The 25,959-nt window shown below is 38.9% G+C and overlaps 2 protein-coding genes and 1 long non-coding RNA gene across 3 annotated transcripts; 2 read left to right on the top strand and 1 right to left on the bottom strand.

Annotated features, from left to right (window-relative positions):
- The first annotated feature begins 3,026 nt into the window (after window positions 1-3,026).
- LOC135612464 (putative elongation factor TypA-like SVR3, chloroplastic) lies at window positions 3,027-14,967 on the top strand. The gene is made up of 14 exons (XM_065108798.1): window positions 3,027-3,319; window positions 5,148-5,257; window positions 6,424-6,627; window positions 6,998-7,174; window positions 7,280-7,432; window positions 8,127-8,216; window positions 9,185-9,319; window positions 9,428-9,544; window positions 10,662-10,813; window positions 10,883-10,967; window positions 11,092-11,186; window positions 11,693-11,858; window positions 11,947-12,142; window positions 14,406-14,967. The coding sequence occupies exons 1-14, from the start codon at window positions 3,079-3,081 to the stop codon at window positions 14,534-14,536; spliced, it is 2,052 nt and encodes a 683-aa protein (XP_064964870.1). The 5' UTR covers window positions 3,027-3,078; the 3' UTR covers window positions 14,537-14,967.
- Window positions 14,968-16,910: 1,943 nt separating this feature from the next.
- Window positions 16,911-18,955, top strand: LOC103985083 (uncharacterized). The gene is made up of 5 exons (XR_010486971.1): window positions 16,911-17,205; window positions 18,229-18,289; window positions 18,390-18,437; window positions 18,533-18,598; window positions 18,686-18,955. It is a non-coding gene; the product is annotated as an uncharacterized LOC103985083 (long non-coding RNA).
- Window positions 18,956-19,071: 116 nt separating this feature from the next.
- Window positions 19,072-22,614, bottom strand: LOC135612461 (E3 ubiquitin-protein ligase WAV3-like). The gene is made up of 2 exons (XM_065108793.1): window positions 21,752-22,614; window positions 19,072-21,355 (listed from the first exon to the last, which is right to left on the bottom strand). The coding sequence occupies exons 1-2, from the start codon at window positions 22,124-22,126 to the stop codon at window positions 19,220-19,222; spliced, it is 2,511 nt and encodes an 836-aa protein (XP_064964865.1). The 5' UTR covers window positions 22,127-22,614; the 3' UTR covers window positions 19,072-19,219.
- Between the last annotated feature and the right edge of the window lie 3,345 nt (window positions 22,615-25,959).

The following is a 25,959-nucleotide window of genomic DNA, read 5'->3' as shown; positions in this document are numbered from 1 at the left end:
GTAAATCTTATTTTTTTTACTTTTAATTTATATATTTTATTTTGTTATTGTTTTTAATGATCTGATTCATGATTTCCAAATTGGTGGTTCTTGGTTTGTCAAATTCGAAATTAGAATTATATTTATTTCAAGTATTTTTTATTTCGATTCTGAAAGTGCCAATCTTGATTTAGTTCTAACCATTATACTATCGAACCTAGTTATTTATTTTTCTTAGTCGATTCGAAATCGAATCATAATTATTGATTTTAATTTTAGTTTAATTTTTTTAAAATCAAAATCGAACTACATGACTTCGAATTCGATTTCATTTGAAATTTATTGAATCATTAACTCGATTTGATTTGTTTGCAATTACTCAAACCTGTTGCACATCAACCAAGATGATATTACTGTCCACCGAGCTACGTACCACAGTTTGATTGATCAGATGGTGGAGACTAAGCCAAATTGGGTTAGCAACACACAAACATACCATCATTGATACGAAGAATCGATTCTGAATATTTGAAGACAACTTGGAAGGGGGAATGATGTGGCCATGAGTGAGATACCTTGATGTATTTGTATGGGGTTTTCCATTTCCTTTCACGGCGACAAGAGATTAGGATGTGATTGATCGACGTTTGATCCCTGTAAACGTACCTCCAATCCCCGATCTCATAAGTGTGGATATTATATCTTAATCATTAGAATACGTGGATCGTAGGTTTAATAATTTTTAATGTAATATGTAATATATATATTTTTTCAAATATAAAATCTATCAAAAAACTAATTTATATAATATAACATATTATATAATTATTGTATTTTAATTTTATAATAAAAAGATTTATATGATCTTTGCTATATATATATATATATATATATATATATATATATATATATATATATATATATATGATGATGATGATGATGATGATGATGATGATGATGATGAAAATGTTTATAGTGACGTTGAGGGAATATATATAATAGGTAGGTAATTATCATGAGAGGATAAGAGAATTGAAAATCGAAGACAATTTTCACCGATCATATAAAAAAAAAATCAACTGATGAATTCGATCATATATATATATATATATATATATATATATATATATATATATATATATATAATATACAAGATGATTGCAACAATATTCCTCCAACTATTTCTTAATGATGCATTCGAGCATCACATTTAACAACTAAAATGTTCATCCACACCCTAACGATGCCTACCTCATTGCAATTATTGTGCCATTCGCTTCCTCAATACAATATAGGTGGCCAACAAACATGTCGTCCCATTAATGGCCTTCTTTATTACCCGGACACAAACAGTTACATAAAACTATTATTCTTCTTCTCCCTCTCTCTCTCTCTCTCTCTCTCTCTCTCTCTCTCTCTCTCTCTCTCTCTCTCTATCTCTATCATTTCTTAATGGCAAAGCATGCTTCTTTAACCTCTTATCAGATCAGTCCACCGCTATACCATTACTCTAATCTTTAAGCCTGTGAGTAGAGTCCCTATTGCTTCCATCATATCCGATATTATTTTGACCTCAGCAGAGTGTACTGACAAACCAAGTCAATACCGCAAGATCTCATATAAGCAAAGTTGGCAGGTGGCGACACACCTTTGTGTAGAATAATATTACTCTTTCTTCCCATATGACCTCTGGCTGATAGAGTTCTTTATGTGCTTGCTTCCACGAACCTGGCCATCAGATGGTCCGATTAGATCTCACCTTGTGGTGCGAATCCTTCCGACTTTTAGCTTGGGAGGTGTCAGCGGGTGGGCACACTTCTGGGTTGCACCAACACGGAAGTGGAAGTGACGGGGAAGGCCATGGCCGCGTAGTCACCTGCTCCTCCACTTTGAACTTGTCCCTGAGGTAAATGGAAAGGGTGTGGGGGTGGAGCCTCCATGAACGTACGTACGCCAATCTAGTCTTCGACACTGTTCACTTTGGGGGTGCAACGAGGAACCCTATCTGTTGTTTAGTGAGTAGTGGTGGTGTCATGGTGGGAACATAAAGCTATGACAGAAGAACTAGTGTGTTATTCGTTTGGTCGAGAGGTTAATACGACTCTGATCCGACGAGGTGATGGGGATGGGATGCTGATAACTCTGCATCGACCCGTTGGATTGAGATGATCGACGGTAGTTCTTTATTGTAGCTTCGACGATTCAACACACTATTCTACACTTTAGGGAAGGAAAGGTCTCATCAAAGTCGTCCATCTCACTTCCCATAATCTCAGTCGTTCGTTCGTTTGTTTTGGATAAAAATATAATAAATATTCCATAGTTGTTTTGACAGTAAAAGTCCAGTGATTGAGATCAAAACGGAGAGGGAAACGGACGGTTCTGATGGGATGTCATTATTTGTAGGTTTAATACTATAAGATTAATGATAAATTATCGATATACTTAGTTACCTTTAATATCTCGATCTCTACGATAAAATCTTTTTACTTATAAAAATAAAATATTTTAAAAATAATTTAATAAAATTTAAAAATAAATATGATTAAAGTAACAAATTAAATATTTTATTTTTATAGATATAAAAATCTTAACATAATTTTTAAAATAATAAGGATGGAGATATTAATGATGATTAATTATAATTAGCTTAATATTATATATGATTTAAAAGAATAATTCACTTCAGTTCACCTCGTTCGATTCTTCTCGGATTCCGAACTCCAAATCCGATGTTTACGGATCCAAAACGAGGTTCGACTCGGATCGGGTACGGATCCGGAATCGGCAGTGGCTGCGGCCATCCGAGGAATACCAACCATGAGCTCTGGGCGAGAAGCCTGAGCCCACGCGATTCAGCCACGTCGCTACTCATAAACGGTGTTCCTCCGGTACCGAATAAGGCTCACCTACCATAAACGACTTCCGCCCATCTGAACCGTCGATTTAGAAGGCCGCTAACCGGCATAGGGCTCTACAGATGGGTTCGGGCGGAACACCACAAGCGACATATCTTTAAAGGTTACGGCGTGACCACTCTTTTACCCTCGTCTCCGTTGCCTTTTGGGCCTCGATTGCCAAATCCGAAGGCATTGAGCAATGGAGATGGCGATCGGCATCCGGACCTCGCTCGGCCCGTCGCCTCGCCTCCCGGCCAGCGCTAACAGTTACCGAAACCCCAGGGAAGCTACTACCTCCGTCTGCTTCTTCAAGGAGATTCTTGGCCGGCGTGTGTCTTGCCCTTTTTTAAACTCCAGGGGATGTTCTAATCCGAATGCGCGGCTGCGTCGAACGGCCACCAGATGTTCGACGACGTCCACCGCCAAGGAAGCTGCCTCTGGTATTTATTTTTCTGTTCAGCACAGTTTCGGTCAATTACTCGGTGGTTTGGAGTTCGTGTTGGAGATTCTTGATGATATGTGTGTTAGAATCGTGGCTATATCTGATTAATTAAGGGAAGTACGTGGAACTGGAACATGGTTTTTGATTAAAGTTGGCAGAACGCTTGTTCTGATTGGTGTTCTCAGTTGTTTGCTTTGCTTTTCCTCTATATGGAGCCGCTCCATATTCTCTTAAAATTCACAGAAAATTTTCATGATGTTTGATTGGGATGCTTTATATTGTGCATTCTATCATTAAACTGCTACAAGGCACAGTGAACTGCCTGTGGCGGGGCATTCTTGTGATTTTGCCATCTGTTTGACTGCGTGGACCATGGTAGCATTGAGTTTAAATTTATTATCGGTGTTTTCCTGTGAAACAAAATTGATTCAATTTGCCAATTAATGAAGCGTTAGTTTTAATGATTAAAATTTCATTAACACCGACAACAATACTCCGATACTGGAATTCAGTTGCTATATGAGTGGCAAAGCCAGTGTCTACAAGTGTTCTAGTTGTTTGGTGGCTTCCCTAGGTCAAAACAGGTGAACATGTAAAATTCAATAAAAAAAAGAAGAAGAGACTAAGTATAGAATATAAACACGAAAGCATAGTTAATTAAATATGGCATACCATACCAATTGGTATGCTCAATTGGAAGAGTGTACACGTCTATGAACATAAAGTTCACATGTTAGAGGAAGAAGAAAGAAAGCTACACAATGCGATAACAAAACAAAAAAAAGGTGGCAACAGTGATGCAACAACAAAACAAGGCATAATTAAAACTAGAGCATTAACACCAAATGATGAAGTAATAGGATATGCACCTTTCAGCAGTCCAATAGAGAACAAGGAACAAAAACAAAGAAGAATACAATAAAAGAGATTGTAAAGCAGCAAAGACATGACGAGATCAGTTTCTTGCATTATAGCAGGGAGAAGTGCAAGGTGAAATGCCCTTTGTTAGTTTATTTTTTTATTGAATAATTGAAAAATCCTAGAATAAACAATAAAAAGTGTCATATCATAATCTTATATATAAGAAGGAAATACAATTATAATTATCATAAGGCGTGCCTTCCATGCATGATTTTCTGAAAGGCACATAAGACATGCACCTTTGGTATGCCTTGTTAAAGTTGCTGAGCCTTGACTGAGGCAAGGCCCAAGATAGGGTCAATTGACCTTAGTGCCATTCAGGCATGCTTTCAACAATCATCCATTTATCATGTGGTGCATAATGTAATATAACATAACTAGGATGCCTTGAAGCTGGCACTTAGAAAATGGGTTGTTGTCAACACAAAGTACTATTTCTTATATGGTCCTCTTAGTCTGATTTTAGCCAAATGATTATATGTTATGACAGATGGATGCTACCTTATTAACAGGTTATACTCTCCTCTAAAGAGGAGGAACTCGTGGTCATCATAAGGCAATGTTCTTGGCTCTTACAATATTTCTTGGGATGTTTTATTAATTCAACAATAACCTTCTGTCTGCTAAAGCAGCAAATGATATATGACAGGACATTTTAGGATCCTCTTTAATATAATTGAAATGATTACGCATTATGTTTAGTATCGTTTTCTAACAATATATAGATTTTCAGGCTTTTAGCAATGGTTGGCAAGTTTTTTCCTTCCAACTATATGTATCCATCTCTGACTTTTCAAGTTGTGAAACATAAGTTGGTTTCAGATGCTTTGAGTTTTCAACAATTATGCATTTTTATGATGACTTGAAAAGGTTTGGAGTGTATAATATGTACTAATTTGTTGTAGTATCAAAGAAGACGTCAATGACAAGAAGAGATGTAAGAAATATAGCGATCGTTGCTCATGTAGATCATGGTAAGACGACATTGGTGGATGCGATGTTGAAGCAAGCAAAGGTACTGTTGATCTTGCATGAAGTATGTTTCTTAGTAGCACAATACCGTAAATGCCCTATGACCTCTCATGGTAGTCTACAAAGATTTGTGTAAAATATCTATTACAATCGATTGTTGTGCATGCCTTTTTTAATCATGGTGTTTCTTAAATGTCATCGTTAAAAATATGGAGCTCCTCATAATCTTTCCATGAGAATAGTATATAACTATATATTGCTTTTGCATTTGATTAGTATATGGAACGAATTAGTTTCTTGGATCAACTACGAGACATGGATACTTATGTATGGGTTGTGTGCCAAATATGATACTTGCGAGTTGCGGGATACTTCATTGATATATGTCAAATAGTTTTGTTTAGGTTATTAATGGATACTTCACAGGCACTTTTTCGAAGAACTTGTTTTTCTTGAATTTTTTATTATACGTATACTGATATATAGTTTTTATTTTCTATTAATTATTAGATTATGATTAAAAATTAATATGATAATCTGATTTCCTGTTACCATAAGTTTTCACTATTATTTATATTGTTTAAGTGCAATGTTTTGATAATTGATTTTTTTCATGATTAATAGGTTAGTGATTATATTTAACTACTTTTTATTATTATCATGATGTGGAACTACACATTCTACCAATATCAAGCATTCTCATATCTTTATTGCTATATCTATCACATAATGTATCCTATTTTTCAAGATTTATTTTCCTTTCTATATTTTTGAAGTATAATGTCACTAAAATTTAATATTTGTGTGATAAATAGAATAGTGATTTATCATGTCATGGAACTACATATTCTAATACTATATGCCAAAATTTCTCATATCTTTATTTCCAGATGGTACCTTATTTTAAAGATTTAACATATCAATTTATACATGCTGTGTTGTTTTGGTGTCCGATATCTGTACTATTGCTTTATAAATGATGGCATTCACAAACAATATTCAAGATGGTTTTACACGTGTTTCTCTAACATCCAGAGAACATTTCATAAATATTAAGAACTGCTATGGGAAAATTTGTTAATAACTAGAATGGTATCTACTCTAAAAGTTTCATCTCTGTATTATGCATAATAACCTGTTTGGACTGTTTAGTTATATGATATGCCATCATTCTTGACCAACCTTATATTGTTGATTTCCGTTTTTCAGGTCTTCCGTGATAACCAAACCGTGCAAGAGAGAATAATGGACTCAAATGATTTGGAGCGAGAAAGGGGAATTACAATACTTAGCAAAAACACATCCATATCCTACAAGGGAACTAAGATAAACATAATTGATACTCCAGGTCATTCTGACTTTGGTGGGGAAGTTGAACGTGTCCTGAACATGGTTGAAGGGGTTCTCCTTGTGGTATATTTTGAAATTTACTATCAATATTAATCCTTACGATAAGGATGCTTGAAATTCATTGATACATTTCTTAAGCAATTCCACTTCGAAAGATTTATCATGGAAATAAGATCATGGAAGTCCTCTTAGACGGTGCATCAGGGATCAAATCATTTTTTACTATTTTGCATCAGTTTTCCTTCCATACTGTTGGCTAGTTGTTGATAGAATTCTGTCCCTTCCACCAATTTATTCAAATAGTTGCATCATGATATGATCCTATAGAAAGCTATCTATGTTTATCTCATTAAGTTCTTAAGAAATTCACTTTTTTGTGCTAATTTCTGATCTTTTAGCTTTCCTGATAACTATCTAAATATTTATTCTGCAGGTAGACTCAGTAGAGGGGCCGATGCCACAAACAAGATTCGTTTTAAAGAAGGCTTTAGAATTTGGTCATGCTGTTGTAGTTGTTGTAAATAAAATTGATAGGCCTTCAGCTCGTCCAGACTTTGTCATAAATTCCACATTCGAACTTTTTATTGAATTAAATGCGACTGATGAACAGGTAGACCATGCTTTAATACATATTTTCTAGTTTTTATCTTTTGCAAAGTTTCTAAATAGCTTCTTTGTTAACTAAAAAACCTTGATTTATTTCTGATATTTGCAGTGTGATTTCCAAGTGATTTATGCAAGTGGCATTAAAGGAAAGGCTGGACTATCTCCCGACAATCTTGCTGATGATCTTGGGCCACTATTTGAGGCCATACTTAGATGCATCCCAGAGCCCAGTATTAACAAAGATGGTCCTACACAGATGCTTGTCAGTGATAATTTTTAGCCTTTTCTTTTTTTGTATTTGGGTTTTTCAAGTTTCTGTTAACAATAATAAAGAAACAAAGAAGAAATGAAGAGAGAAAAAAATGGTATAAATGATATGCAGTAACTGTAACATGTATAAAAATCTATTCACTGCATTACTATGAAGAAAAATAGGGGACAAAATAGTTAGCTGGAGTCACTCCAATGCCCCAGAAGAGCTTCTGGAGTTTGATGTTTCCTGTATTCTGTAAATGGGTATCAAAGGAAAAAAAAAAAGTTCCACTAAGTGTGATTTTGTGGCATCATGAATTTCCTAAAAATTGAAGGTTTTGTGGTTTTTTCCTTATAGGTGTAGCTTGTTTTCTAGTCTTAATTTGGGATTTGGGTCTTAATGGGGTATTCAAATAAAGGGGCTGTCAGTTGTAGAAAATAGAAGGTGAATGACTGTAACAGAAGGGAAATATTAGTATTTGTCCTATTGCCAGTTAACATCTTTTCCCTACTTTCTTTTTGTTCTTTCTCCTAGTTCTGTGATTTATTCAATAAAGTGGGAAAGCTAATATTAGATTTATTTTGAGGCAAATATTTGTCTTCTTGTTCATGGGGTTATTTTCCCTTGCTAAATGAAATAAATATCAAAATATCTCTCTTTCTCCTGTATTTGGTGTAGTGATTTTCTAATAATGCTACCACAGGTATCAAACACTGAGTATGATGAACATAAAGGTAAAATAGCAATTGGAAGACTGCATGCTGGGGTACTGCAAAAAGGCACAGAAGTAAAGGTGAGAACAGTTCAATTATGTATTTCTAATCTACATAGAAGTAAATTTTGGATAAGCAGTTTCTTATATTGCTGTGTGTGTCTGTAAGAACCATATTTTGGGGTCACATAAATTTTAAAGGACTAAAATCACCATGAATTGTATTTGACCATACAAGCAATTTCTGGTACTTATCTGAGATGGCAATCCTTTCTTAGATTTCCGTAATTCTTATATTTTCAGCTGCTTCTTTTTTAAATCTCCTAATCATCCTTTTGTGGATACTCTATATGTTGTTTACTATTTGCAGAAATAATTTTGCACTATATATTGCTTTTAATGGCTCCCATTTTTTGTATGCTGTTTCACTCTTGGCCATCTTTTCTCCATATCTCTACATTTTGCCTCTGTGGATAACTTGACCTTTGCCCTAGCTGGTTTGAATCTTGAAGAAATTAGGTTGCTTTAGATAGCTAACTATTTATCCTATCAATGAGATTGATTTAGAACTTCTCTGCCGTGTATGACAATTGTGCATTTTCTTGAGTTAACAATTTTGAGATTCATATTTCCAAGTGATATTCTTGAGTTCACTTTGCCTGTTGCACAGAATATATACTTCTTAGACACAATTGTGAAGTTTCATATCTATTCATGCCTGATAAACATTACAAGTTGAGCTATGAAGTATTATTTGTATTTCTGCTTGATAAACAATACAAGTTAAGCCTCGCAAGTGCTTGCATTATCGACAACATGAATTTGAGAACTTTGACTAATATCTAGAACTGATGACATCGAATTGCTCCTCGATTATAGTGTTTTGTTACGGATTAGCAAATACAATATTTGAGAGTGGCTAGTAAATTCAATTATTATGCTACACATAAACATGCTATGTTTAACAAGGAATATATAGGAAACATCTGTTGGTGACTATTTTGGTTCAGTTGGTCCTTAATTTTCCTGCAATGTTATCTTTCTTGTAGGTATGCACTTCAGATGATACTTGCAGATTTGCTAAAATCAGTGAGCTTTTTGTTTATGAGAATTTCAGCAGAGTTCCAGTTGAGCAAGTACAGGCTGGTGACATATGTGCTGTCTGTGGTATTAATGACATAATGGTTAGCTTCACTGCATTCTGCCTTCAGAGATCAACTAAAGAGTTATAATTGGAACAAATGGCTACAAACTGTGGCATAATAAAGTTATGATTCTGATACATTCTGCAGATTGGGGAGACTATAGCTGACAAAAGCTCTGGGAAAGCATTACCTACCATTAGGGTGGAAGAGCCAACAGTGAGAATGTCCTTCTCTATCAACACTTCACCTTTTGTTGGTCGAGAGGTATGATAATGCGATAGAGTTCCTTTACGATTAATAAAATGTTCCAGCATGTCGAACATCAGTATTTTTGCAATATACATCCAAATTAATGGTCTGATTAACATGGTTGTTGTGTTAGATAAGTTCTGAATGTTACACACGAAGTTTATGTTCACATGCTTAAGTTGTTGTCTAATTCTTGGTTATGTTAAATTATGGTTATGAGTGGATTCCTCTTTTTTGATGTTAGTGCAGGTTAGTGAACAGTCCAGTTTTCATAAAATTGATTACTGTCTGCATTGTGCTCTCTGCTTAATGTTGTCCTTGAGTTTGGGTCTACCACCTGTGTATCTTTCATATTATGTGGCATATTACTCTTGATAATTTTAGTTGGATACCTTGTTTTCTTACGTCAATTGCCCCAGCGCAGATTTTTTTTTTCTTAGTCATGTTTGGGCTCACTATGCCTCCAGACTAAATTATGCATATAACTCCTGTTGCAATATTTTATGTTATAATGGTCAATTTGTTGAACCAAGATAATTGTCAAATAGCTAACAAATATTATAGTTGCATCATTCTTTTGTCATTTTGCCTCCAGCTGAATTTCACTTCTAATTATTGATAACTGCTTCATTTTTTTGTCATTTTGCTTTCAAATGCACTACACTTTTAGTGATCGATAACATTTTTTGAACTATTACAAGAGATTGAAGCATCTATATTGTATTTTGCTATCACTTCCATTAAATATGACTGTTATTGATAGCCACTACATTGGGACATGCTATCATGGTTCTGTTTTCTCCCAGCCATCTGGTTTGATCAAATAATTTTAATGCTAGATGGGATGATGCTGTCTTCCAATTTGATGGCATTATATTATACTTAAATGGTATCACAAGCAACTCATTGTCAACTGATGCTGGTAGTGTGACTGATCTGTGCTGGTGCATGTGTTCACCTGTAAGGATGATTATCATATTTTATGCATTTTGCAATTATGCCACTAAGGAGAAAGATCTCTCCATGAGAAGAAAAAGTGACACTCATAATAGTTACTGAAAAGTCCGTTGTCAAGCATGAATTGTTCACATGGCTTAGATTGCATAAAAAACTTCTATTGATTAATTTTCAGGGGAAATATGTAACAAGTCGGAATCTTCGGGATCGGCTCTATCGTGAGCTTGAGAGAAACTTGGCTATGAAAGTAGAAGATGGTGAAACCTCTGATACATTTATTGTTAGTGGAAGGGGTACACTGCATCTTACCATCTTGATTGAAAATATGTAAGACTTCTCAAATTTCTGATTTTAATCCTAAGAACCTTATAACCCACTGGACCTAGATTTGTGCAGGCGAAGAGAAGGATATGAGTTTATGGTGGGGCCACCTAAGGTTATTAACAAATATATAGATGATAAATTGCTGGAGCCCTTTGAGGTAAAAGTTATCCTTAACATTTTCTATAAGACTAGAAGAATTATGAGATACATTCCTTTTAAGTTTCTTATGAAGTTTGCACTTTGCAGATGAAAATGCTAATATTCTTTATTATTTTGTGCAGATTGCTACTGTGGAGCTGCCAGAAGAATATATGGGGCCTGTAGTTGAACTACTAGGAAAAAGGCGTGGTCAGATGTTTGATATGCAGGGGGTTGGGTCTGTCTGCTATATCTTCCTCTGTTCATATCATTCTTTCCTGCATATGCCTGCTTCCAAGAGCTTGTAGAAAGGATGATTGATGTGTTTTCTGTTCTTAATTTCACAATTGATAGTTTAGATGTTGAGTTACAATAACTTAGCTGAGCAACTCTGCCAAGTTCAGAAATGTGAATTAAGCATAGTATCACACCAGCCCCTGGCTGAAACAAGGGGTGCCAATGGTGGTTCAAACCTGTGTTAGTTCTTAATAGTGCTATGACACTGCAAAACTTATCCTGGACTAGGTCGACCCTTAAGAGTTTGGTTGGATCATCTGATTGTTAGTAGAAATTGGTAACTATAGTAATTTAACTTGAATTCTCTGCAATGCATACTATGAGTTAGCTATATATGCCTGATCCTCTTGTTGTTTGTGAAATATATGATTTATTCAGCAGAATCCTTTTCCTTCGATATTCTCTTCCACTAGGATATATCCTCATGAATGGGTTCTGTTATTATAGATCTGAGGGGACATCATTGATTAAATACAAAATCCCCACTCGTGGCCTTCTTGGATTGCGGAATGCGATTCTAACAGTTTCTCGAGGCACAGCAGTTTTGAACACAGTATTTGATGGCTATCAACCATGGGCAGGAGATATTAGCACCCGAGACCAGGGATCTTTGGTATAACCTATATTCTAATTCTAATATTATTTCTTTCACCAACCTTACGGTGATTATATTAAAATCAAGTATGGAAATTGTGAAACAGGTTGCTTTTGAAGATGGAAGCACTACCTCTTACGCTCTTTTCAGTGCACAAGAAAGAGGTCAGCTGTTTATTAGCCCTGGTATGGAAGTATATAAAGGTCAAATTGTAGGTAGCCATCAGCGTCCTGGTGACTTATCTCTAAACGTTTGTAAGAAGAAGGCTGCAACTAATATACGATCTAACAAGGAACAGACAGGTGAGTCATATGGTGATCATGAATTAGAAGCTTTTAAAATATACAAGTGCACCTTGAAGTGTCAAACATGCAATTCATTGCCTACAGATGTACATATATGTGCAGTTGTGTTCTTTATGCAAACTAAACAATAACATTCAACCACTAAACTCTTTTTAATTTGCATAATAAGATTGTATGCCCTTTCTTTTTCACCTTATGAACTATCTTGTTATAGATGTAGTGATCCCTTACTACCCAATTATCTACCTAAGGATAAAGATGCATGCTTTCTAGAATTGACTGGGATTCTTTCTCATGTTATATAGGGAACCAGAGATGTTTACAAAACTGTACTTTATTTGAGTTGTTTTAGGTTATTTATATGCACATGCATATATTCATATCATTAGGTTTGAGATTTTTTTTTTTTGCAGATAAACAATAGACATGTTGTCTTTCTAACCGTATTTTTTAATTATTTACAAATTTGACATTTTTTTAATCATTTTACAGCACAAACTGTGAAACCTAGAGGCCTTAGTGTAAGCATCTATTTGACGGTTGGAAACAAGAAAAGGATTCAAAACGATTGTTTTAAAAACCAATACTAGATGAACAAGGAGGATAAAGATAATATCTTCAACATGAATGAAAGTATCTTAGGGTAGATTAGAGTTCTAATGTTTGAAACAAATAAATATAATTTATCAGATTTAGTTATTGTGATTTTGGATCTGTGGTTTATTTAAGACCAGATTAATGTCAATTGTTTTAGACAAGTAGATTTAACCGTGTTGATGACTTTTTTTAAAAAAAATGCAGTATATTCATGTGCAGCATGGTGCTACCTGTATCAGAATTTTTTTTAGCATCACCAACTATTATGATAATATAATAACTCAATACACCATTAAAAATGAAAAAAATAAATTGGTTTAAAATTTCAGTATTTTAGTACAGTCACTGTATTGGCATACTAGTGTGTTGTGGAACTAATGTATACAAATCAGCATAGTTGGTGTACCATTGTATTTGATTCCATGATGTACAAAAGTATGGAATCAGACAAGTCCCTTTCTAATGGTATTTTTTGGCTCAAAAATGTGTTGATTGATTGTTTAACAATGTGAAGCAAGTATTGGTGTTCCTTTGTCATTTTTCCAATTTTCCTTAAGGGATGAATTTAAGCTACTGTGATTTTGGATCCAGACAAAGAGAATTTCACTCTATACTTGTACTAAAAGACCTAATAGTGACAGATGGAGAAGTCTAGCCTTTTTCAAACTAGAATTTGTTTGTGCAAATTGAGCCTATGAATTTGGTTTACAGTCTACATAAGTAGAACATGAGATTATGTATTATTGTGGCTTAAGTCTCACATATCAGCAAACATTCTTAGATTTGGAGAAGGATGAGGAGGAGATTGAGGTAAGAGGATCCTATAGAAAAAAGCATCTTGATCCCTGAAAATATAGGAACATCTAAAATTATGATATTCTATAATCAATATCTTGGTTGCTTTGTATCTTAACTAACAAAATAAAGCTGCTAGTAACAACCTTTGATGTCCGTGGCATGGTGAAACCTCTGACTTGAAGGTTTTGTACAGAACTTGATTCCTAATCCTTTCTTCCAAAGTGGGTCAAAAGCATGGTCTGTAGTAGACAAGCTCATTGTACAATGTCCTTAGAAGATATATCACTGTGTTCCTGTATGGTGGAAAGAATCAGTTAACAGCTTGAAAGAGTATAATCACTAATTTATGTTCAAAATTAGTGAGATATAGTATGACAATGTTCAGATTTATTTGATTGCTAGTATTGTGGGCTCGTTGCAAATGCTTAAGAAGATTTGGTGGTGGTTGGGGACAGTTATGATAATCTTTGTGCACATTTTTCTTTAGAACAAATAGAGTACAGTTTTAAGTTCTGAACGATGTTTGTTATTATTTTCATATTGTGATATTAAATATTGTATCAAACAACCAACGATTTAAATTGTGATCCAATATATTGCTAGGATACTTGAGGTTAAAGGCTTTAGGTGAAGAGCTTATGGCATGCAACAAAGACATGAGAAACTTGTTGAAATATGATCATGCTTCATTGTGCTGTGAAACTAGTCAGTTTAGGTTTAGATCATGTGCTGTTTCTGATTAAATATCATATCTGCTGGTCAAAGCCTCAACTATGGTGTTGAAACAGCTTGTTAGATCAAACATTCTCTACATCTTATCCTCTTAGATCTAGTTGTCTAACTAGTCTTTTCCTTCTCTATGCAGTGGTTCTGGATTCACCATTAAGTTATAGTTTGGACGACTGTATAGAATACATTCAAGAAGATGAATTGGTAGAAGTTACACCTCTAAGCATTCGGATGTGCAAGAATCCAAAGCTTACCAAGAAAAGGTAGAGGATCAATGGTAGCTCTGCCTGCGGCACTCATTCTTGATCTTTATACTGGCTGTGAAGGTTGACTACGAGTGTCTACCTCCACATTTTATTATATTGCCTCTATATTGCAGCATACCAGGCCAATCAGATAATACCGTCAATATGATTAGATCAGTTTCACATCAAATTATCAAGGGTTTATAAAACTTTATACACAATTTTACGATTCATGTCTTCATTATATTGATTATTCTGCGATCTAGTTTTCCTTCAATTTCCCATGTTGCAAAGGAAACAAGTTTATCTTCTGTAACTCAAAAGAATGCTGTCAATGAGATCAAAAAGTTTTGTGCTACTTAAATTTCGGTCCTTGTAATTTCCTTCAGACATTGGATGCAAAAAGCAGACAAAAAACTTATGAACTAAATTTTCGTATGGGATATTTTTAAAGATGTGCGTTGCGATATTGGTTGTTGCTTTCTGTGTCATATACATCATGGGTTAAGGTTTGTGAATATTAACCAAAAGTCATCTTATTTTTTTGTCTTCTTATTTATTTATTTTTACTTTCACGTAAGCTATACATTTGAGCTACACATGAGCATAGCAGTTCCTCTGCAATCGTCTATCGCGATCGTCTACCACCAGAAAAGGTTTATGGGATGATGGCATGATGCCATCACCTCAAACGGTGTATGTTTTGTTCTAACAAGTTTAAAGAGCATTCTGTGCATTAGATTTTCCAGTTTGATCTGATCGATCTAAATACCGCCTTGGTGGATGTCTCTACATTGATTTTGAAAAAAATTAATTAATTATAGCTTGTGTCACTATAGTGACCGTCAAACAATAAACATTGGCTTTAATAATATATCAAATTGTTTAAGTTTATATATTATTATATATTTTATGAGTATTTTGTATCTTTCTAAGTTTAAGAGTTAAGTGTAATTAGATATTAAAAGTTTTATTATTATAAATAAAATATCTAGGTCCATTTATCGTAACATCGTCAGTTTTAACAATAGAAACACTAAAATAATGAGAAAAAAAAATAATTTTAATATTTTAATTGGTGGTGACGGACGATATTGGTGGTGGCGGATGACGGTGTTGGACGACGATGCCGCTCTGCATCTATGTCGGTATTGACATAATTGTTGAGCGGCGTTGCTCTGCATTTGCGTTAGCGTCGACACAAATGTCAAGCGACTATTTCGTCGCTCGACAATTGCGTCAATGTCGACGTAATTATCGAGCGACTAAAGGGCCGCTCTGTCACGGACTTAGCTGGAATTGCCTAAGTCATGAGGCACCCTTGTAGCTAAAATACGAATTTAGCTTGAATTGCCTAAGTCACGACGCACCATTGCGCAAACTTCTCGGACTTAGCTAGAATTGCCTACGTCTTGAGGCGTCCTTACGACATATGCGTCCGCAAAGGTTCAGCCTAGTTGTAACCTCGTACAGGTTCTGAATGACCTGTAAAACAGAAAGTTGATTAGATTAAAAATGAGCGACGGACAAGTCCCGACATCTCGCAAAGAGGGAAGCTTTACAAGCAATTCAGCAAGCACCTTGTGTGCACAGAAGAAAAGAGAGAAATAAGGAAAACAAAGACTTTAGAAGGTAGAACAAATAGTTGTAAGTCCACAAACAATTGCTCAACGGGCGCTAGGCACGAAGGCAAGTTCCCGTCAAGTCAACGTACGAACTTGTGAAGATTTTTCAATGCCCGACAATATACCGAAGCCCCATCCAGCCCTGTGCCACCCGGGGGGTTCCAGGGTGCTGAGATAACTGACATTTCGCGGGTGCAGCGGGCTGCAGAAAACAGCCCGCGACATGCAAAAACGGAGCCAATTTGGGGCTTTTTGACTCGGTGCAGTGAGCAATCACACTATGCATTGCAACCTGTTCGAACATGTATTTTTACAAGCAAAAACACACAAAGCCAAGGCAAAACAGGTTGCCATGTCTCTATTCAAGCATACAAAAATGACGAACGGTTCGTTGAACGAAATTGTTGCGAGTGCGCGATAACCGTTCGTGACAGCTCGACATCACGCATATGTAAAACGATTCTCATCTCTCATCGTCACTATTCTCATGTACGACAGTCACCTACGGCCTCCAACGACACCACCGTTAGTCGCCACCAACTATAACGTTGAAATTACTTTTTTCACATTGTTTTTATGTTTTTATAGGTAAAATTAGTAACGTTAGTATAAATAAATCTAAATATTTTACTTTGATGATTATAGTAATTTCAGTGTAAATTTTTTAAATCTAGAGTTAATTTATAATTAACCCAAGTTTTAACACAGTTTTTTTTTTCTTGAAACAAAAAAACGAAAAAACGAAAAACAAAAACAACAACGACCACGACACCGACCTTACTGGAATCTGGGCACGAGATGGCCGCATCAATGGCCTTAGGGGACATCGCCGTGGACTCCCTGCCTTCGCCCTGCCTCGGGCTCGACGCGGCCCCCCGCTCAGGCCGCCGGGCTGTTCCCTCGAGCTCGGAAGCTCCTTCCTCGATGCCTGTCACGCTCGACGCGGCCGCCTCGCGCCGGCGCTCTTGAAGCGGCAGACGCGAAGCAGGAGGACGTGCGGCCTGGTCGTGGCCGAGATTGGCGGGCAGGACGAAGAGGGATTCGACGACGTTCGTGTGGTAAAAGGGTAACTGCCGTGTAATGTTTCACGCTTGCCCTTTAGATGCTCGATGAATTGCTTATGTAGCTTCCGTTGCATGGTAGTGCGAATAGGTGACTAATGATTGCCTCATTTCCTCATTTCTTGTAAGATTTGTCTTTCTATTGCCGGTTTTTCTATATATAATTTGAAATTGATAGCCTACATAATTTAGAAGGAAAAGAAAATATTGGATCAGGTTAGTATGTGGTTAGAGTCATCATTGGTTCTTGGCTTATGAGATTAATAGCTCACTCATCAGTGCGCCCGCCCTCGTAGGGAAGTCAAGGCCTTTTAGAGGTCTCATGGTGGACTTCATCATTTGTCCTCATGGGATGTCAGCTCGCGGTAGTTGGCTGATAAGGAATGTTCACTCTGGGCAATCTCATATGGTCAAAAGGTACCTATGAGGTTGGAGATAACACCTTACCCTTACAAGGCCTTGATTCCCCTACCACTGAACTAGTGCTGGATTTATGTAAAATACTAGTTAACAATGACTTTACCATCAAAAGATGACAAGAGGAAATGTTTAGTTTGCTGAAATAACGAAAAACCGTTTATCATTTCGATGTCAAATTTTTATAAGATAGCGGTACCTGATTCCTAGTAGTAGCTGAAGTGTGCAAGTATGGCGTTTGATAATCACGATAAAATAGGTAACTTTTTAACCCTTAGTTGGATATTGTGATGAAGAAAACTGATGATTTATGTCTTGTAAAGGTCTTGAACAGACATTGATAGGAGAACAGAGTGCTAAAGCACCATTCTTGTATTTTTATCTTGACAAGCGAATTGTGTTCTGTTATTTTTGTTTTGTATCACTGAAATGAACAACTACTATGATTAAATTAACTTCTCACTCATTCTCTTTCGCAGAGATGTCTGGCCTTCCAAACATCTCCTAACTGTGATATAGAATATTATTACTTCAGAATATGGTCAATATAGATCAGATTGAAGTATTTTGCATCTCTGATTTATGTTAATGACAATCTGTTGACTTTGCAGCAAGGACTGTTCTCCACCAGCTGCATGAAATGAACCCACCAAGTTATATGTGGTTATATAAGTAAGCCATTCTATAGTGATACATTTTATAATGCTTTTTGCATAATTTGATTATATAAATTTCATTCACTGTATTCATATGACCGTGTGATGTTTTGCAGGACAATAAACCATCTGATGGTAAACGCTTTCTCCGCATACCGGCAAAGGTATTGAATTTGTTAGCTTCGATCATGGCTTTTCCCCCTTCTTATTATCTTTGGCTGTAAAGGTTTGGATTGTAAAAATATTGGAAAATTCCCAGGAAAAGCAAGATCTGGCAGAAAGAGTGATGATAACATGCTTTCATCTATATGGCAAATGGATTAAGGTAATGCATGTTATATGATACACTTGGATACAGAATCAAAATATTTCTCTAAATAAGAAGCTAATACCTTTTGGATTTGACTGACAGAAATGTGAGCATGCAAAAACGTATCAACAAATTTCGGAATGAAAACCAACCTACAGCTGATGCGCGAACGGCTGATGGAAACCGTCATTTGACCATCAGATGACACAAACACAGAGAAAATTGACAGATAGTCAAGTATGTGATTGCAGTGTTCCTCATCTTGTATATTAGTTCATCATATCAAATCTCTATATCCATTTCCGATGGATTTTGTATTATATTCTTCTTGCTCGATCTAATATTAGAAATATAAATCTGAGTTATGCCTATCCAGCACTGTCAATTTGTTTACTAAGTTTGATGTATCATGTTCAGTGTATCAAGCCTCACCAAAGGTTAACACCCAAATTAGGGCAAAAAGAAACCACTTTCATGTACTAATGGCATATCTGAGTCATTTTAAACCCAATTAGTACTATTCCTCATGCATCTGATAAGTATAACATCATTGTACAAATGAAAATTCATTTAAAGGATCTGTACAATCATTCAACCGGATATATATGAAGTTGAACCCAATTGGCTCCGGTTTGCTCAGAACCGGGCGTTCTCGAACCCATGCAGATCACCGACTCGGTTCAGAGACTTCCGCATGATGGCCACCTTCGCCAGCTGCTCGGCGGCGCGCCATGCCGAAGTGGACGTCAGCTGCTCCCCTCGCACCTCCGCCGGAGGCTCTCGCCGCCGCCGCCTCCTATTGGATGGCGAGAGGGACTCCTCCTGCTGCTCCTGATGACGAGGGAGCTGGTGCTGCTTCCTCAGTAGACGGCGGCGCTCGAGGTCGGCTAGCTCTGCTTCCAGGTTCTGGATGAGGCCGTGGTCCTGGGCGTCGCAAGCGGACTGCCGAAGCAGCGAGCGGGCGGAGGAGAGCCGGCGGTGGGCCGTGGCGTAGTCTGAGAGGTCCACGAGGCGCCGCGACTCGGCCAACGCCCGGGTGGAGACGAAGAGATTCCGCAGCCACTGGGAGGTCGCGGAGCAGGAGGATGACGAGGCTGCTTGGCTGTGGAGGAGGGGTGGCAATAGAAGGATCTGCTCCGCGTCCAATATGACGTCTTGGATGGCTGGATCCCTGTAGTTACACTTCACCGACAGCTGATGGTGGCTGTTTTCCGGTGCCGAAGCAGCCGACGACGACACTGGCACTCGCAGCTCCACCAGCAGCTCCCTCTCCTCCTCGGCGTAGAGGTTTCCCAGATGAAGAACGAAGCTTCCTTCCCCGGGAGCCTCCTCTCTGCAGCCGCCGCCGCCACCACCACCGCCGCCGCATGGGTAGACGGCAGAGATCTTGCCGGAGGGGAGGAAAAGTTGCAGGCGGACGTCCCGCATGACCAAGGACGCGAGTCCGCCCACGCACTTCATGAAGGAGTCTTCGGAGGATTCCTCCTTCTGTTTCTGCGGCGACGGCCCCGCTGCTCCATCACCAAACCCAGGAGCGTGGAGGGGAATCGCCAGATGTGCATAACTAGTGGCGGGGCCGGCAGAAGTCATCATCGGCAGGGGATAGGGCCGGATATCGCCATCACCATCATCCCGTGGTGAGCAAAGAGGTGTGTGATGGTAGTTGTGCTCGTCCTCCTTTCCTTGGTCCTGCGACTGCTGCTGCCGGGCGTCGGATAGGAGCATGATGGTGGCCACCGGGTTGCGCTCCCTGCGGTCTTCCAGAACCTTGGTGGCCTTCCTGAGCGCATCAGCCACGATCTCTTCCCCTGACGGGGCGCCGCCGCCCACCACGACAAGCCTCTCCACGATCTGGCGGGCAGCGCGCTGGCCCTGCCTCGACATCCGTCGAAGAGGGAGCAGCCTCTTGGCACCTGCGACCGCCGAGAAGGCCACCACGGAGAGTCTATCCGCAGGGCCCATTGACGAGACCACCAGCCGCATTTTGCTCTTCAGCATCTGGAGCTTGTCGGCCGTCATGCCTTGGCCTACGTCGAGCACCGTCACCAGATCGATTGGGGTGCGCCCGCCCGCTGGGCTGAGGAGATTCGCAGGCCGCATCCGTGGCGCTTTCACCTTGAGCATCACCACATAATTCCGGTGTCTCCGCCCTTCGGAGAGCAGAGCTGCCTGCGGCATCATGCTCACCTGGACGCCACCCGCCCTGGACCTCGTTGTCGGCCGACGTGGGACTCCGCCGCCATGGCTTCTAGGAGAGGGAGGGGTCGCGAGGAGCCCGCGGAACTTGTTCTTTCGTTCCAAGTCATCCTCATCGTTCCCACGTTCATCTTCATCCTCGTTTGCTGCTTCTGGAATTGGGTTGAACCGCACACCTCCGCCCTTGTTGGTCGTGGACACGATGAGCAGCGGCTCGTCGTCGTCGTAGACCTTAACAGCAGCAGCAGTCAGTCTGTTCTGTCCCAGCTGCCGTTCCCCCCCTTTGATAGCATTCCTATCGCCGCCGCTAGTAGCTCTTCTGTTCGGGTTGTTCCGGTTCTCGCTCTCTCCGGCCAGCACCTGTTCGACGACTGCATCCTCTTGTTGGTGGTGGAGAGCGGAGGGCAACTGTGCTCGACGCAAGGTGGCGAAGCAGACGGGGCACGCGAGGCTGCCGTGCATGCTCCTGACGTGGGCAGCGATGCAGGAAAGGTGGAAGGCGTGCGAACACTCCGCCGTGAAGACCGGCATCTCCCGGCTCGCCCTGAGGCTCTGCGTACATATCCGGCACCTACTCTGCAATTCCACCGCCACCACCGCATCAAAACAACGTCAACAACCCAAGAGGAAGACGTCAACAGATACCAGCGATCGTCTATGACAACGAGAAGAGTCAAAAGAAGGATAATTGCTCTGATATGGCAATCAAAAGGCTGTGAACCCAAAAAGAAACTGAAATGACCGGAAAAGATGGGGAGAGAACTCGTTCCATCCCTCATCATTCTGCAATGAGGCTGCGCACCATGGTGCTCGCCCAGAAGCTGGAAGTCCCTAACGAGATCCAGCCGCCGAGATAGATTAAATGAAACACCATGACCACTGGATCTTTATGGAAATCAAACAGCAGGAATAAAAGAATTCCGCAGTCATCTTCAAGAAAGAAGCATGTTTTTGGAGGCAGGGAATGCATACCCGGGAGAGCTGCTTGAAGAGGGCGAACCCGGATGGGGATCTTGGAGAAGAAGGGGTAGACAGAGCCTTCCGCCGAAACAGAGCTGGACTCCGGTTCTTCCTGCTGGTGTTGACGCTGGCGGTGGCGGGACTGGGGAGCTTGTCGCATTGCAGCTTCGAGCTGTCCGGAGACTCGGAACTAGTCCGGCACAGCGCCAGCCGCGGCGTCGAGGGGCTGTTCCCCCCTCGTCCGCCGCCGCCGGAGAAGAAGCTCAGCTTGGCGCAACTCCTGGGGCTCGAACTGCCCATGATTTGCTTCTGCTGCTTCTTCTCTCCTGCTTCCGTCCTGGCCACCACTGTCGCCGACGTGCAGAAGGCTCTCCGCCACCCTCCCATCGCTCGCTCACTTCACTTCTTCTCTCAAAGGTACTCTCTTTCTGTGCCTTCTTCCACAATTGGACTCCTCCTTGCGCACCTCCACATCCTATATATCACAAGCACATCACCGTCATCATCACCGTCTTGGCTTTTCTGCATCCCAGTGAGAAGGAAGTGCCACCGCATCAGGACAAGTAAATTTCCCGAGGCTCGCAGCGGTACCTCGGCTTTCCGCACTGATCTAGTAGTCAAGACTGCGTCGTAATTCTGCACAACACCTCCCCATTCAGATACAGATCCTTCTTCTCTTCCTGTTTCAGCCCGTCTTTAATCAGCCTCTTGGTTACTCTCTCCTTCTCCGACTACTGCTCCATTCCTCTTTATCGTCTGCTACTTTCAGCAATAAACATTCTTCTTTCCTTTTCGCCACCGCCCATCTTCCAAAGAAGAAGAGAGTCGGCCAGTGGGGGAGACGACGCACTTGCAGCCAACCTTTGGTGACGCCCCACCTGACACAACAATGATAGGAGTTACTGTGCCACCTAAACCATCAATGCCCTCTACACTTGATTACTATTATAGAGTACTGATTGCAGTCATCGAAAGATGCGTTTCTTAGACGGCTTGCTAACATGACATCAATCATCTCTCCTCCCTCTTCATCCTCATCTCCACATTATTTTAGTTGGATGGTCACGCTCTATTCTCATAGAATGACATTGATAGGGATGTCAGTAAAACGAATCCAGAGAGAGATGGATGGATCGACCAATGATTGCTTGTAGAGGCCGATAAGAGCAGCAACGTGATAAAAACGGAGTTGTAGATGGGAATTTACTGGAATAATCTGTAGTTAAAACATTATCTTTGTTCCTGTCTTATCTTCAAGCAAAAAAAAAAAAACAGCTTTAGTAAGATTTTTAACTTTGAGATTTAGATTTGATGGCAGGGACGTCGGTGATGCTTAGATCAGTCTGATCGTTTGTGCAAAAAGATTGAGACACGAAGTTAGCTTAAGGTTGAAGTAGACTCAGATGCCTTGCTTGCTCCACGATTAATCTATATGAAAATTGACATCATATAAGTTTTTCGATCTGATTCCTTCGACGTTCAAGTCACTAATTAATATGAACAGAATAATTTTAATAAATAATAATTAATCTTGATTATCTTACCTAATATATCTTTTAGAACAAATTAAGTGATGGGAATATTTTATGGTGTAGATAGAATATTTTGTATCCCATTATTTTTAGAATATTCCTTGGGTTACTGTTTTGGATTGATCTCCACGTGGTCTAGATGTTGATTAGGTTATGCTCTTTCACTGTTATGCGTTTTCACTGTTGATGGAACTATTATGTGTCGAGTTATTATTGATGTGAATATTTCTGACAGATTGATTCAGAAAATTGATTCAAACAGGTTATCCACTTATTAGCATAAAGATAAGGAATCGACAACAGCAGTTATTTACTACAAAATTGTTTCGGAATATATATATATGTTCAGTTAAATGATAGAAGTGGAAGAATTTTATTTTGATTCAAAGGTGTTCCTTCTCCGAGGACCACTTGTTGCTATGATCACATGAAATAGTTTTCTGAAAGCAGAATCTTTGTTTTCTTATGTTGATCATTTCTCTCAGAATAATAGAGTATACTATTGTTTATTACAAGAAATATATATATATATATATATATATATATATATATATATATAACTCATTGTTGAGAGAAAAAGTTGTTAATATCCTAGTTAACCTGACATGGTCCAGACCCATGCGTAAGGTTGATCGAGGTGCTTTCAAGATAGAAATACTAAGCTCCCAAAATGCTACTTGCATGAAAACTGAGGTCAATAGAGGTTTCTCGACCCAGTCTCTTTGATGCTCAAGATACTAACTCAAGGTATATAAGTGTAAACGCTAGCGGTTAAAAAAAAGGTAACTCCCTATTATGTGTTGAAGATGAGCTTTATATATGGTCAAAAAATGGTAAAATATTTCATGAAATATTCTGCGAAGAGGTAGCCTATAACCGCCTTCAACAGTTTTCCATTGACCTCTTGTCCACGTGAGCGACAAGGGAGGACAACTCATAACTTTCTACTTTGGACCCTTACCCACGTGGGCAGACGGGTGGAGGGTTTTTCCAACTTACATGCCTTAGACACATTTTATTTTGTGTCTCCCACCATGACAGATTTCTTTTTATGCGGATTGGGTTTTCGTGACTCATACACCTCGGGCATATTTTGTCTTATACGTTTCGCTATGTTGGGTTTTTTTTATGAGGGTCATATTTTTCTGACTCATGTGCCTCGGGTATATTTTGTCTTGTGCCTCTCATCATAGTGAGTTTTACTTACGTGGGTCGGGTTTTCGCACATTGGTTAGTTTTATATTTTTTTTTAAGATAATCTTTGCACATTGATTACTCTTGCAATTTTCCAAGGTGCTTCTTTATCTTTGACTTGTATCACTATTATGTTATGACTATTATTGACCATATACAAAACATCAGCTCTATCATTTATTATCAATCCCTCATGATCGATAATCTCGATGGGGAGATGGAGGGGCTGAAGAGGAAAAGGGGTGACCCAACACTTATCATTGAGGCAAAGGCTCAAGGAGTCGAACCGGTGAGGCAACTAGAATACCACTATTGAGATGGTGGTATCGCCTATTGAGCTAACTAGGACAAAAGTAGACCAATGATATGTATCATAGCTATTAGCATCCACACTTACTAGGTGAGATTTAAGAACAACTCGAGGGGATGAATAAAGAGCTTAGGGTTATTCCTAAGGGTGAGAGGCTTAGGTCGTTGAATAGAAGCCAGTATTGCATCGATGTAGTAACCTAAGTTATGTAAGTGTAAACGCTAGTGGTTAAAAAAGGGTAACATCCCTTCGTTACGAAGATGAACTTTTATATTTGATAATAAAGGAACATAATATTTAATAAAATAATTTATAAAAAAATAATCCTTAATCGTATTCAACAGTTTTTCGCTCTTATTAATAGGGATAACAAAGGAAAACAGTTCATAATCATCTATATTTGACCCTTGTCTAGATTAATGAAAGATAGGCCCTATTTCTTTTTCACATTGAACTATCACATAACAATCATATATGTCAGATAAAATTAATTAAATAGGTACTCCCATCTTTCGTCAATAATTTAATAAAGCACATGAACGACATAAATAAATAAGACTACTACCGACATGGAGTTGGACTCGATCCTCAGAAAATTAATGTAGAGAGCCTCTTCAGAAGTGTGCATGCAGCTTTCCTTCAGTCACAAGCTATGATCTTGACCAGGAGAGACATTTGTAACAGATCCACAGTCACCTTGTGATGGTTTCTTATCATGTCAGTCTAAGTGGCTTCACATGGTGGCACGGTGAAGTGTCTGCAAGAGGAAGAAAGGCAGGAGAGAGAGAGAGAGAGAGAGAGAGAGAGAGATGTCCAGTATCTTCCAATTATTGTAGATTGTCTGGTTCATGTATCTTGCAATTCTGTGTACATTGAACTCGATGACAAAGAAAACATCCCATCATCTCATTGTCTGCAACCATTAGGGCGTGCACCCCATCACGACAATAACTGCACGGATTTATGGAGTCCCAAACAAGGTTGAAAGTATGATGTGATTGATCACTGGGATTAATGGATGTGCATTGACTTTTTTTTATTTTCGGCTAAGTAACAACATTGCGACAAGTCAAAGGTCATCAGGATGCTGCTTCCTGCAATTGCTTGACCATGAAATCTTCTTTGCTTGTGGTCAGAGGATTAGAGGATTAGTGTCACATAGTTTCAATAGCTACACAAATATT

Source organism: Musa acuminata, chromosome BXJ2-5, assembly GCF_036884655.1.
Source record: "Musa acuminata AAA Group cultivar baxijiao chromosome BXJ2-5, Cavendish_Baxijiao_AAA, whole genome shotgun sequence".
NCBI lineage: Eukaryota > Viridiplantae > Streptophyta > Magnoliopsida > Zingiberales > Musaceae > Musa > Musa acuminata.
The sequence above is the reverse complement of the archived record's forward strand: the minus strand, read 5'-3'. Positions and strand labels throughout refer to the sequence as shown.

Coding starts and splice junctions, on each gene's coding strand:
- LOC135612461 (XM_065108793.1), bottom strand. CDS start 22,126: ATGGGAGGGTGGCGGAGAGCCTTCTGCACGTCGGCGACAGTGGTGGCC. Junction 21,356..21,751: donor TCTTCAAGCAGCTCTCCCGG/GTATGCATTCCC, acceptor GTGGAATTGCAG/AGTAGGTGCCGGATATGTAC.
- LOC135612464 (XM_065108798.1), top strand. CDS start 3,079: ATGGAGATGGCGATCGGCATCCGGACCTCGCTCGGCCCGTCGCCTCGC. Junction 5,258..6,423: donor CGATGTTGAAGCAAGCAAAG/GTACTGTTGATC, acceptor TCCGTTTTTCAG/GTCTTCCGTGATAACCAAAC. Junction 11,859..11,946: donor CCCGAGACCAGGGATCTTTG/GTATAACCTATA, acceptor ATTGTGAAACAG/GTTGCTTTTGAAGATGGAAG.